Source organism: Cetorhinus maximus, chromosome 23, assembly GCF_964194155.1.
Source record: "Cetorhinus maximus chromosome 23, sCetMax3.hap1.1, whole genome shotgun sequence".
Lineage (NCBI taxonomy): Eukaryota > Metazoa > Chordata > Chondrichthyes > Lamniformes > Cetorhinidae > Cetorhinus > Cetorhinus maximus.
The window spans coordinates 43,606,405-43,621,283 of NC_135901.1; the positions used below are offsets into that span (position 1 = coordinate 43,606,405).

At 45.2% G+C, this 14,879-nt stretch overlaps 1 protein-coding gene across 1 annotated transcript in view; it reads left to right on the forward strand.

Annotated features, from left to right (window-relative positions):
* Positions 1–14,879, forward strand: part of LOC144698509 (uncharacterized) — a 134,340-nt gene that overhangs the window by 103,940 nt on the left and 15,521 nt on the right. Inside the window, 1 exon segment of the mRNA XM_078570448.1 lies at positions 7,822–8,364. Within this exon segment, the coding sequence (XP_078426574.1) occupies positions 7,822–8,364 (543 nt within the window).

A 14,879-nucleotide genomic window follows, 5' to 3' on the forward strand; every position in this document is an offset into this window, starting at 1 on the left:
ACAAACTCTTGCATTGCAGATCGTCTCTCCTTGGAAAACACTGCAGTCGCCTAGCCGAGTTCTGGTCTCTACATTATAGGAAGGATGTGATAGCACTGGAGAGGGTGCAGAGGAGATTTACCAGGATACTGCCCGGGCTGGAGGGTCTGAGCTATGAGGAAAGATTGGATATGCTGGGGTTGTTTTCCCTAGAGCAGCGAAGGGATCCTGATAGAGGTGTATAAGATTATGAGGGGCATAGTTGGGTGGATAGGAAGGCACTTTTTACATTAGTAGAGGGGTCAATAACCCGGGGGGCATAGATTTAAGGTAAGATGTAGAAGGCTAAGAGGGGAGTTCAGGAGAATTGTTTTTTCACCCAGAGGGTAGTGGGAGTCTAGAACTCACTGCCTGAAAGGGTGTAAATGATTTGGGTGGTTGAGTCAGAAACTCTTGTAACATTTTAGAAGTATTTAAATATTCACTGGCATTGCCTTGGCCTCCAGGGCTATGGGCCAAGTGCTGGATAATGGGATTAGTGTAGTCAGAACTTTGTGAGCAGTGTGGACACAATGGGCCGAATGGCCTTCTCCTGTGCTCTATGAGTGTATATGTGGAGGCAAGCACTGAAATTTGCTTCAGCGTGTTTCGAGGACCATCTACACCAAACTCAACATCCGTCATGCCCAGAGGAAGGTCAGAGGTGGCGCAGCTGCAGAAGTTAACCCAAGCACCACCAACAACAATATGAACGGTCAGTTCGGTGGATGTCCATGTCGAGCCCACACCGAACTCTTCAGTCAGGAGAGGACCCACAGCAAATGATTAAATCATTTACAGTTTGGGCACTCGAACAATGAGGAGTCTACCCCAACATTATACCTGTTCTCTGGATCGGGGAACTATACCCTGTCTGTATTACTGTGGTGCTGTTAATAAAGTCAGCGTGAGACAATCTGTTGTTGTGAGCTTGATTATCTGGTGCCTGAATCCACAAGATTCACCATTTAGAGTCAACAAGATGAACAAGGAAACACATCACGGCCCAAAACACCAGCTCGATATTCACAGGAGAAAGTCTGTTATCTGACACCTCGAATGGACAGAACAGAGAAAGATCCCAACTGTAAGAAACCCTTGAATCATTTGTAAATATATTTCAAATGCTGACAGATTCCAGCTGTCAGTTTCCATCACATTGAAGTTAATGGAAGGTGAGAGCGCGGTTATTCTAGAACTATAAAAAAACACTAGTTAGAGCACAGCTAGAGTACTGAGTCCAGTTGTAGTCAGCACATTACAGGAAGGATGTGCTCACACTGGAGCGGGCGCAGAAGAGATTTACCTGGATGTTGGCAGGACTGGAGAATTTTAACTCTGAGGAAAGATTGGACAGGCTGGGTTGTTTTCTTTGGGACAGGGGAGGAAAAGGGGAGATTTAATTGAGGTGTAAAAATTATAAGGGTCCCAGATTGGAAGGACCTATTTCATTTACAAAGGTCAGAACCAAGAGGATAGAGATTTAAAGTAATTAGTGGAACGATTAGAGGGGAGTTCAATAATGCTTTTACCCAGAGGGTGGTGGGTCTTGGAACTCACTGACTGAAAGGGTGGTGGAGGCAGAAATACACAGATTTAAAAAGTACTGGGATATACACTGGATGTTCTGTAACCTACAGGATAACGGACCAAGAGCTGGGAAGCAGGATTAGACTGGATTGCTCATTTTCAGCCAGTACAGACATGATGGTCTTAATGGCCTCCTCTGTGCTATAATTTCTATGATTCTGTGGTGACAAGTGGTCCTCGTGTTTTTATTTGAGACAGGCCTCAGCCCAGTCATTTGCCCCGAGTGTCGATGTGACGGTTCAAGCGAAGAGATGCCGGGTACCGGGAGCAGCAAGAACAATAAATAAAACCGAGGTGTCAGTAAATACTGATATAGTTTATTTGTATCTAGTTCCATTTTTATAAATCCTGCTGAATGTGGCCCTCACCCAGTGTCAGGATATTGGATCAGAGCCACCATGGAAAATGAATTTGACATCGGTGAGATAGACAATGTCAACCAGATCCTCAGTATCTCTGTAACCTCCTCCAGCCCCACAACCCTTCCTGTAAATACAAGGTGTTGTTCTTGGATTACACCCTGAGATGGATAATGTAATTATATTTTAACCTTTATTCTTCAAGTAAAGTATCTTCATTCAGGCTGTTCTCAAGGTTGTGCAAGATGAAACCAAACAGTGATTTATTTGTACTTCTTCCAATTTAGTTACTGTACTCACTGCTCACGATGTGATCTGCTCTACATTGGGAAGACCAAACACAGATTGGGTGATCACTTTGTGGAACAACCTCCATTCAGTCTGTCAGCTTGACCCTGAGCTTCCGGTCACTTGTCATTTTAATTCTCCGCCCCACTCCCACTCTGACCTCTCTGTCCTCGGCCTCCTGCACTGTTCCAATGAAGCTTAATGGGAGCTCGAGGAACAGCAGCTCATCTTTCAATTTGGCACTTTACAACCTTCCACACTCAGAATCGAGTTCAGCAGTTTCTGCATCAACAGAGAGTTGTCAGGATCTGGAACATTCTACCTGGAAAGGTGCTGGAACCTGATTCTATCAGGAATTTTAAAAGGGAGTTGACAGGGATTTGGGATTGAGGAATTTACAGGGTTACAAATAGAAAGTGGGTGTGTGGGACGAAACACAACTGCTCTTTCAAAGAGACAGCACAAGCACAAAGGGTTGAATGGCCTCCTTCTGTGCTCTAAGTTTCAATGCTTCTAGGAGTTGGCCATTTAGCCCCTCGAGTCTGTCCCACTATGCAATCAGATCACGGCTGATCTGTGACCCTTTGTCTCCTGTCCCTTGATTTATACCTTGTGTTAGGAAGGATCTATCAATGCCAGATTGAAACTGAACATTGATCAAGCATGAACTGCTAATTCAGGAAGAGAATTCCAAACTTCTCCCAACTTTACCTGAAGAAGATTTTCCTAATCTCACTCCTGAAAGTTCTGGCTCTAAGTTTTAGACTATGTTCCTCAGTCCTGGATTCCCCAACCAATGGAAATTGTTCCCCTCTATCTACCACACCATTTCCAATTTATATCATGAAAACTTCGAGAAAATCCTCCTCAATCTTCTAAATTCCAGGGAATACAAACCTCACAGTGAGATGATGAATATTGGCAGAATGAATAGGGTACTCAATGGTACAGTCCTAAAGGGTGTGTAGGGACTGGGGGAACTGGGGTTGATGTGCATACACATTTGAAGGTGAAAGGACATATTGAGAGAGCAGTTCGCAAAATATATGAGATCGTGGGCTTCAGAAGCAGATTTCATGTGTATAAACGCAGGGAAAATAAGCTGACCCGTTATAAAGCTCTGGTTAGGTCACAACAGGAGTATTGCATTCAGTTCTGGTCTCCACACTTTAGGAAAGGGGTGAGGGTCCTTGAGAGGATGCGGAGGAGATTTACCAGAATGGTTCCAGGAAAAAGGGAATTCGGTTACAAAGGGAGATTGGAGAAGCTGAAGTTGTTCTTCTTGGAGTTACAGAGTTGAGGGGAGATTGGATAGAGGTGAACAAGATTGTGACAGGTTTAGATAAGGTGGACAAAGAAAATGTTGTTTCCATTTGGTGATGGGACAAGGATTAGGGGGACACATATTGAAGGTTATGGGCAATAGATACAGGGCAAATGCAGGGAGGAATATTTTACACAACAAGTGGTAATAACCCAGAATTCACTGCCTACAAGCAGGCTGGAAGCAGACATGATCAATGCTTTAAAATTAAATTGGACCAGCATTTAAGAGAAATAAACATGCAGGGGGTTGAAGACACAGCGGGGCAATGAGACAGACTGGACTGCTCTACAGAGAGCTGGCATTGACTCAATGGGCTGAATGGCTTCTTTCTGTGCTGTAATTACTCTGATGCATTTGTTTGACCACTCCTCATAATTTAACCCTTGGAGTCCAGTTGTTATTCAGGTACATCTGCACTGCTCTCCCACTAAGGCGAATATAATCTATCCTTCCTAAGGTGTGATGCCCAGAACAGAACACAGTATTCCTGAACAAAAACAGAAATACCTGGAAAAACTCAGCAGGTCTGGCAGCATCGGCAGAGAAGTGCAAAGTTGACGTTTCGAGTCCTCATGACCCTTCAACAGTATTCCTGTCCTGATGAAAGGTCATGTTGACTCGAAACATTAACTCTGTTTCTCTCCACAGATGCTGCCAGGCCTGCTGAGTACTTCCAGCATTTTTTATTTTTGTTACAGTGGTTCAGGTGCAGTCTAACCAGGATTTTGAAAATGTCGGCGCTTTTCCCACAAACAGAACAGACAAACCTTTTTCCTTCCACAATCAAAGTCCGATGATATTCAGGTCCTGAGGAATCGAGTGACTCTGTTAGATTTTGATGTGAAGTTTGGTTTGAGTTTCCCCGTCTCCAAATCCGTCCCATTGAAAACCCTGTACAAATGAGACTATAAAAAAATCCATCCCTGTCAGTCCAGGATAGAAATTAAGAGACAAACATTTCTCTGGGTTGGAGTTTGCTGTGTGTAAATCCTCCCCTTCTAACCCCCTGTAAAAGGAGTTTCCAAACACTCGGTGTAAACTGGGCTCCGGGAGTTTGTAATCCGGGTTTGGAGTCCTACACCGGGTGTTTGTGAATCCTCCCAGTCCACCCTCCGGCTCCATTCCTCTCCTGCACTCGGCCCTTTCTCACCCGCTGGACTTTCAACCCGACCCCTTCATCCCGATCCCCACCCGCGCTGCGCATGCTCCAATTCAAGCCCGGCCACGCCCCTCGTTCACTCCGATTGGCCGGAGGAACAGCCGCTCCCGCTGGTCCTCCAGTCCCGCCCCCTGTCTCTATTGGTCCGGAGCTGCCGTCAATCATTGTGAGCTGGAGCATGTGTAGCGCGTGAAATCAGGCGTGAGGAGAGCTGGAGCGAGCGGATTTAAAATGCGGGATTTACAAAAACCGAGTGCGGACTGAGAGCTGGAAAAAAAAAAAGACCCGTGAGCATAGATAGGGCTGGCGGGTGAGTTGGGAGGCTTTATGAATTCACGGTCTCTGTCCTAAACCCTCAATAAGGAACAATCCTTCCAACCACAGATTAGGCCATTTCTCCGGAAATAGGCCCGAGTTAACGGCCGCCAACTTTATAGGGGGCAAGGAGCAGCAGAGCGCATGTGCGGTCACCATCTTAAAAGGGGCAAGGAGCAGCAGAGCGCATGTGTGGTCACCATCTTTCTAGGGGGCAAGGAGCTGCAGATCGCATGCGCGGTTACCATCTTTATAGGGGGCACGAAGCTGCAGAGCGCATGTGCGGTCACCATCTTTATAGGGGGCAATGTCCAATAGGGAGCATGCGTGGGCGCCATCTTTACAGTGGCTGCGGGCCCGGATGAATGACCTGCAGGAAGGACAATAAATCAGAGATAGAGTTTGGTGTGAAATTAATGGGTTGTTGTAAAACAGGAGATCAGGGGAACAGTCAGAAACAACAACAACTTCTATTAACATCATACATCATCCCAGTGAGCTTCACAGGAAATCATAAAATAAAGTATAACATTCAGACACAGAAGGAGGTGACCAAAATACTTAAATAGTCGCTTGTTTGTACAGAATTTGATTATTAGTGAAAAAAGAGACAAGCTGTCAAAGCTTTTCCTGTTGCACTCACCAGGACAGACGCAAGAATCCCAAATTTCAAAGGGAACCACAATTTATACTGCACAAGAAAAGGGTGCTGATTGGTTGGCCCGTCGGATCTGATTGGTTGTTGCCATGGACAATACAGCCAGGAGCTGTCATCCCCTCTGCTTTTGTTTAATTCCACAAAAGACCCCGTGCCTGGACTTGTTCCTTCTGCCTGCAGAGGACAGGTCCCTGTGGATGAACATACGTAGCTTCTAGCAAGTGCAAGTGAGACACATTACAAGCCTGACTGATAATTTTTGAAATTTGGTATTCTTCCCTCTATCCTGATGAGTACAAGATAAAACGTTTTGGCAAAATGTCTTTTTTTATTAATACTTAATTGTCTTAAAGGGGGGAAAGTGTGGTAGACAGAGGGAGAGAATCTCAGAGCTTGGGGCCGAGGGAACTGAAGGCATGGACACTAATGGTGGAGCAATTAAAACAGGGAATGCTAGAATTAGAGCAGTGCAGATATCATAGAGGGTTGTGGGTCTGCAGGAGATTGCAGAGATAGGGAGAGAGGAGGCCATGGGAGGATTTGAAAACAAGGATGAGAATTTTAAAATCAAGTTGCTGCTTGAACGGGAGCCAAGGAAGGTCAGGGAATGGGCCTAGCTGTGAGTGAAGACACAGACAGCAAAAATATCGATGTCTTCAAGGTTGTGGAGGATAGAATGTGGGAGACCAGCCAGGACTGTGTTGGAATGGTCCAGTCTGGAGGTAAAAATGGCCGTGATAAGGGTTTCAGCAGCAGATGAGACACTCCTGAGACAGGGGTGAGGTCAGGTGATATTACGAAGTTGAAACAGGCGAGCTTAGTGATGGCACAGACATGAGGTCAGCAGCTCACTTCGAGATCAAATGTAACAGTGAGGTTGTGAACAGACTGGTTTAAGCTCAGACTGTTCCCAGGGAGAGGGATGGAGTTGGTATCTGGGAAATGGAGATTGGAGCAGGGACTGAAAACAGTGTCTTCAGTCTTCTCAGTGTTTAATTGGAGTTAATTAGTCATCAGGAAGAGAAGCAGGAACCGGAATGGGCCATGAGACTGATCCCAGGTTTAACTTAGTTAGAGAGGGAGAGAAGGAAGGAAGGAAACTCTGGGACATTGGGAGAAACCACCTTCACAATCACTCATTAAATCTCCACATATGAAGTTTTGGACACAAGGTTAACATCTGCTATTCTGTATGGTTGGTCAGGGGGTTTCAGATTAATGTTTTGTCACGAGTAATCACTGAAGTGAATGATCAGACATATTGTCAACTCCAGTTGTAAAAATTTGTTAAAAAGATACAGAAAGAATTGTCCAAAACTCTGTTTGGATTTCAGCACAGGGAGGAGAGAGAGTGTGTGGGATGGGGATTTGCAGCTTTGGGGGAACAAGAGAGGAAAAAATGTTCCATAGAAACTAGAATTGTCTGCTCTGAATTTATATCCTGTTCTTACAGTGATGGCTTTTATAAACTCCTTTTACAGATAATTAGAAGGGGAGGATTTTCAGGCAGGAAACTCAAACCAAACATCACATCAAGATCTGACACAGTCACTCGATTCATCAGGACTTGAATATCATCACCTTTGAATGTGGACGGAGAAACGTTTGTCTGTTCTGTCTGCAGGGAAAGATTTCAAACATCAGTGTGACTGGAAAAGCACCGAGACACACACACACACCCGAGTGAGAGTGTTCCAGTGAACTGACTGTGGAAAGAGCTTTAACCAGTTACACAGCCTGAAATAACATCACACCATTCACAGTGCGGAGAAACTGTACACGTGTTCTCTGTGTGGACGAGGCTTCAACTGATCATCAAACTTTGAGAGACAAGGGACACCTGGACCATGGAGAAACCGTGGAAATGTAAGGACTGTGGGAAAGGATTCAATTGTCCATCCAAACTGGAAACCCATCGACGCAGTCACACTGGGGAAAGGCCGTTCACCTGCTCCGAGTGTGGGAAAGGATTCAAGCGGTTATCCCACCTGCTGACACACCAGCGAGTTCACACTGGAGAGAGACCATTCACCTGCTCCAAGTGTGGGAAGGGATTTACTCAGTTATCCACCCTGCTGACACACCAACGAATTCACACAGGGGAAAGACCATTCACCTGCTCCGAGTGTGGGAAGGGATTCACTCAGTCATCATACCTGCTGACACACCAGCTCGTTCACACTGGAGAGAGACCATTCACCTGCACGGTATGTGGGAAAGGATTCACTGGGTCCTCTAACCTGCTGAAGCACCAGCGAATTCACACTGAGGAGAGGCCATTCAGTTGTCCTTCCTGTAGAAAGAGATTCAGGACTTCATCGACCCTCAAAGTGCACCAGCGAATTCACACTGGAGAGAGGCCTTTCACCTGCTCCGAGTGTGGGAAGGGATTCACTCAGTCATCAAGCCTGCTGAGACACCAGCGAATTCACACTGGAGAGAGACCATTCACCTGCTCTGAGTGTGGGAAGGGATTCACTCTGTTATCCACCCTGCTGAGACACCAGCGAATTCACACTGGAGAGAGACCATTCACCTGTTCTGAGTGTGGGAAGGGATTCACTCTGTTATCCACCCTGCTGAGACACCAGCGAATTCACACTGGAGAGAGACCATTCACCTGCTCTGAGTGTGGGAAGGGATTCACTCTGTTATCCACCCTGCTGAGACACCAGCGAATTCACACTGGAGAGAGACCATTCACCTGCTCTGAGTGTGGGAAGAAATTCACTCTGTTATCCACCCTGCTGAAACACCAGCGAGTTCACACAAGGAGAGGCCATCCCGCTGCACTTCCTGTGTAGAGATTCAGCCTTCATTCCACCTCAGTGTACACCAGTGAATTCACATTGGAGAGAGAGTGTTCACCTGCTCCGAGTGTGGAAAGGGATTCACTCATTTATCCAACCTGTTGACACACTAGCGAGTTCATACTGGGGAGATGCTGTTCACCTTCTCCGAATGTAGGTAGGGATTCACTTAGTCATCCCACCTGCTCAGACACCAGCGAGTTCACAAGTGACAGCAGGGGTTGGATTCTGCTGTTATTGCTGCTGTTAATCACATCCAGAACTGAACTGTGTTCATTCTGACAGTTTTGGTTTGTTTCTATTGCTGTTCATAATCCCTGTAACTGGGCTGAAGTTTAATATCTTGAAGTCTGTTAAATAAATCAGCTTTGTTTCAAACTCTCAGAATGTCGAGTCCTTGATTTCTCCAGGATAAGAGGAGACTGATTGATGTCCTGTTCCTAATGGCTCCCTTTTTGGATCCTTTCTCCTCTCTTAACTCTAGATTCTTTCAGTTCTCAGACCTTTGGTTACTCTCATGGATACGTCCCAGCTCCCCACACCTCCCAGAGAGCCTTGGGATCCAGGGAAGTATCAGTGTTAAAACCAGAAAATGCTGGAAATAACCGATACTTTTCCAAGTGCCAATTGATTTTCTCCCAGATTATTGTCTCCAGCCTTTCCCCACAACTGATATGAAGCTGATTGTCCTGGAATTGCTGTGTTTTTGAACAGGGGTGTAACATTTACAATCTGTCAGCCCTTTGTCACCACTACAGTATAAGGAGGATTGGAAGATTGTGACCAGAGTCTCCACAAGTTCCATGTGAAGGATGCTGTCTCTGACAGTGCAGCAGTCCCTCAGTGTCACCCTGGAGTGTCAGCCTAGATAATGTGCTCAGGTTTATTAATATTTCCTCTTGTTATTGATGTGGGTCATTAAGAAACAATGGACTCTTATGATGTCATCCAGTCCCAGTGCGATGATGTCATCCAGTCCCAGTGCGATGATGTCATCCAGTCCCAGTGCGATGATGTCATGAAGAGTATTCAATACCAGCGGAGCCTGAAACAGTGACGATTAATTTATCACTTTTTAATGGTGATTGACCTGCTGTGTATTTCTCCAGGTTTGTGCTGTTCAGTATTTCAGTATTTATATATTTTTATTTTTGCTAAAACATATTCTTGTTTTGACACTGAAATCCAGAGGATTTTAACTCTGTTAAGTTCAATCTCCATCGAGTACACAGGAGGACTCAACTGGTCCAAACTTTTTCTGGTATCAATAAACAAAAATCCTTCAAGATGTTTATTTGGGGAATTGTTTTTCTCTGAGACCCGGGACAGTCAAACTATGACCCAAAGTTCAGATTTTGGCTTCAAGCCTGGGCTATGGGGCCCACATATATGGAGCACCATTACCAGATGTCCTTCATCCCCAGTTTTAATCACTCTACCATTGGTGGCCGGGCCTTCAGCTGCCTGGACCCTAAGCTCTGGAATTTCCACCCTAAATCTCTCCACCTTTCTAATTCACTTTCCCCCTTTCAGACACTCGTTCGAACTGACTTCTTTGACCAAGCAGTTGGTCATCTGACCTAATATGTCCTTATGCCCCTGTGAAACTTCTTGGGACAATGTATTATGTTAGATGCTCGATATAAATATATGTTGTTGCATTTGTTGTTGTAATTCAGTCAGACCTGATCACTTATTGAGTCTGTTTGAATGTAACTCAGATAGACACAGCTTGTGTCATAGTTCAGTGAGATCTGATCACTTACTGAGTGAGCGAGTCTGCATCAATGTAACTCAGATAGACACAGCTTGTGTCATAGTTCAGTGAGATCTGATCACTTACTGAGTGAGTAAGTCTGTATCAATGTAACTCGGATAGACACAGCTTGTTGGAACAGACCTGGGGAGAAGTAAGCTCTGAATTAATCACTGGACTTTCTGTTCTCCACAGTTGGGAAAAAAGGTGATTCTTTCCAAACATCCAAATGACTAATCAAGTCATCAAAGATGATTTGTTGTTTTGAGTTGAATTATTTGGTAGAATTAGAGTGAAGGAATGGGATTGACGCACAGGCTGAGTCACCACTTTATGGACAGGAAGAGAGAGAATCTGGAGAGGAGAAAAGAATTAGTAGGTGACTGGGCACTGAATCTGGAACAATGAGCAGAGAGGGGGAGGAATGTGTGGGACAGGGGTTTATGGACTTGGGGGAAATGAATGGAGAAGGAATATTCCATAGAAACTAGAATTGTCTGTTCTGAATTTCTATCATGTACTGACAGTAAACACTTCTGTAAACTCTATTTACAGGGGATTAGAGGGAGAAGATTTTCAGGTGGGAAAATCAAACCAAAAATCTTGCAAGATCTTATAGAAACACAATTCATAAATGATCAGCCTCTGATTATGGAAGGAGAAATGTTTGTCTGTTCTGTCTGTGGGGAAGATTCACATCATCAGTGTGACTGGAAACTCACTGGGACACACACACACACACACGAGTTGGAATCGCATCTCGGGTCAAACCTGACATCACGTGTGCAAAAAGTCTGCTTTACATTCAGACAGTTGCCAGGGAGAGGAATGGAGTTGGTAGCTCGGGAATGAAAACAATGGTTTCAGACTTCCCAATATTCAATTGGAGGAAATTTCTGCACATTCACCACTGGATATCAGACAAACAGTCTGATAATTTAACAAAAGTGGAGAAGTGGAGAGAGGTGGTGGTGAGGTAGAGCTGGGCGCTATCAGTGTACATGTGATAACTGACACTGTGTTTTCAGATGATGTCGCTGTGGGGAGAATGTTGATGAGAAATAAGAGGAGGCCAAGGCTGGATCCTTTGGGGACACCAGTGGTAACTGTGGGAGTGGGAAGGGAAGACATTCCAAGTGATTCTCTGGCTATGATTAGATAGAGAAGAATGGAACCAGGAGAGAGCAGCCCCACCCAGCTGGACGACAGTGGAGAGGTGTTGGAGCCAAATGGTGTGGTCAACATTGTCAAAGGCTGCAGACAGGCTGAAGCCTGTGTAAATTAGTCTAAATTTGAGAGATATACATATACAGTTTTTAAAAAAGCATATTTTCAGCATTATGAAAAGTTTTATGAGCCATAAAATGTTTGTAGAGGAGAAAACACCTTTCTGACTGTACATCACACCAATAGCTTCTGTTGAATATAAGTGAAACCATATTGCAGTGACTATGATAAAATCTGCTTGTGTGTGTAATTGGCAGTCATGTATATGAAATATCCTGTACTTGCAGAAATGGAATTTGAAGATTTTATTTAGTGAAGAATTATAGAGTTATAAAGAGAATTATTAAGAGTTAATTATACATGAGTCCAATTTACAATGTAGACTTTATATTAAATTTCCATGGAGCTTAGAGCAAGTATTTAGCTGCTTGAAGTGCTCTCTGCAGAATAATGATTGTCCAAACTGTCGGTTTGAAGCCTCCGCCCCGCTCAACATCTCCTGTAACCCCCAGATTTTCACTCCAGGGTCACACCAAGTCTGAGACATTAAAATGGGGTTTCACCAGGAAAAGGTTTGGGTAGCGCTGGATTAATAGACTCAGCGTATTGTGTTTAACACTAAACTATTTTATTTGACTTTTATGTGGAGTATATTAACATTAGCAGCCCCCAATGAACAGTGTTCAGTCCTGGATGTGATTAACAGCAAAATCCAATCACTGTCATGAATCATGAACTCGCTGGTGCCTCAGCAGGTGGGATGAGGTAGTGAATCCCTTTCCACACTCGGAGCAGGTAAATGGTCTCTCCCCAGTGTGAACTCGCTGGTGTCTCAGCAGGTGGGATACCTGAGTAAATAGTTTCCCGTACACGGAGCAGGTGAATGGCCTCTCCCCAGTGTGACTGCGCCAATGCGTTTCCAGCTGAGACTGGTAGATAAATCCCTTCCCACATTCCCCACATTTCCACAGTTTCTCCCCACTGTGAATGGTGCCTTTTCCCTCCATGTTCAAAACCTAATGATATTCAGGTTATGATACATTGGGCGACTCCGTCAGATCCTGATGTGATGTTTGGTTTCAGTTTCCTGACTACAAATCCTCCCCTTCTAATCCCCTGTGAAATTGATTTAAAACAGAAAAAAAGGGAGTGAGAGAGAACCCACAAAAACACAAAGGCAGGTTGTGAAATTGAGCTGAATGAATCTGGGAATTTGTGGGACCGGCAATAGGAAAAAGTGACCATGAAAATTGCTGGATTGTTATAAAAACACAACTGGTTCACTAATGTCCTTCAGGGAAGGGAACCTGCCACCTGGTCTGGACCTACACAAGACTCTAGCCTCTATGGGAGCAGATGAGAGGGAGAGAGAGAAATGGGAGTGGGTGCAGGGGAGAGAGAGATTAGAGTGAGAGACGGGGGTGAAGGAGAGGGATATCTGGCACCATCTGTGGTGAGAGAAACAGAGTTAACATTTTGAGCGCTTAAGACTCTTCTCCAGAATTGGTGAAGCAGAGGGGATTTATATTTCTACAACTCGGCCAGAACTTTGGCAGAATCTCCCAAACCTTCAAACTCCACCCTAGAAGGGCCAGGGTAGCAAGTGTATGTGAACACCATCACCTCCAAGTTCCCCTCCAAGTCACACACCATCCTGACTTGTCTGATATCTGGTACTGGATTAGCAGAAATTTCCTTTATTTAAATATTGGGTAGACTGAAGCCATTGTCTTCAGTCCCGTCTACAAACTCCACTCCCCAGACACCTGCTCCATCCCTCTCTCTGACAACTGTCTGGGACTGAACCAGACTGTTCACAACCATGATGAAATATTTCACCCCAAGATGAGCTTCCAACCACATATCCACATCATCACTAAGACCGCCTATTTCCACCTCAGTAACATCGCTCGACTCCAGCCCAGTCTCAGCTCATCTGCTGCTGAAACTCTCATCCATTCCTTTGTTACTTCTAGACTTAACTATCCTAACGCACTCCCGGCCGGCCTCCCACATTCAACCTCCCTGTAATCTTGAGGTCATCCAAAACTCTACTGTCCCTGTGTTTACTCGCACCATGTCTTGTTCACCCATCACCCTGTGCTCACTGACCTGCAAAGGCTCTGGGTTAAGGAGAACTGAAATTTGAAATATCTCATCCCTGTTTTCACATTCCTGCTCCCTAACTCCGAAATCTCCACCAGCCTCGCAACCCTCAGAGATATCTGTACTCCTCTGATTCCAGCCTCCTGTGCACTCCTGATTTGACTCACTCCAGCATTGGTAGCCATTTTGTCAGTATCGAAGGCCCCAAGCTCTGGAATTTCCTCCTCTCTACCTCCGGAGGTCCCCAGTATCATAGATGCCAGTCTTCAGCCAATTCGATTCACTCCACGTGATATTAAGAAATGGCTGAAGGCACTGGATACTGGAAAGGCTATGGATCTTGACAATATTCTAGCAATAGTATTGAAGACTTGTGCTCCAGAACTTGCTGCACCCGTAGCCAAGCTGTTCCAGTGCAGCTATAACACTGGTATCGACTTGGCTATGTGGAAAAATGTCCTGTACACCACAAGCAGGACAAATCCAACTGGCCAATTGCCAACCCATCAGTCTACTCTGGATTATTAGTAAAATGATGGAAGGGGTCATCAACACTTCTGTCAAGCGGCACTTACTTAGCAATAACCTGCTCACTGATGCCCAGTTTGGGTTCTGCCAGGGCCACTCAGCTCCTGACCTCATTGCAGCCTTGAATCAAACATGGACAAAAGAGCTGAACTCTAGAGGTGACATGAGAGTGTCTGCCCTTGATACCAAGGCAGCATTTGACCGAGTGTGGCATCAGAGAGCTCTAGCAAGACTGGAGTCAATGGGAATCAGGGGAAAACTCTCCACTGGGTGGAGTCATACCGAGCACAAAGGAAGATGGTTGTGGTTGTTGGAGGTCAATCAGCTCAGTTCCAGGACATCACTGCAGGAATTCCTCAGGATAGTGTCCTGGGCCCAACCATCTTCAGCTGCTTATCAATGACCTTCCTTCCATCATAAGGTCAGAAGTGGGGGTATTTGCTGATGATTGCACAATGTTCAGCACCATTCATGACTCCTCAAACACTTAATAACTCCATCCTCAAATGCAGCAATATCTGGACAATATCCATGCTTGGGCTGACAAGTGGCAAGTAACATTCACACCACACAAGTGCCAGGCTATGACCATCTCCGACAAGGTAGAATCTCACTATCGCCCCTTGACATTCAAGGGCATTACCATCGCTGAATCCCCCACTATCAACATCCTGGGGGTTACCATTGACCAGAAACTCAACTGGACAAGCCATATAAATACTGTGGCTAAAAGACCAG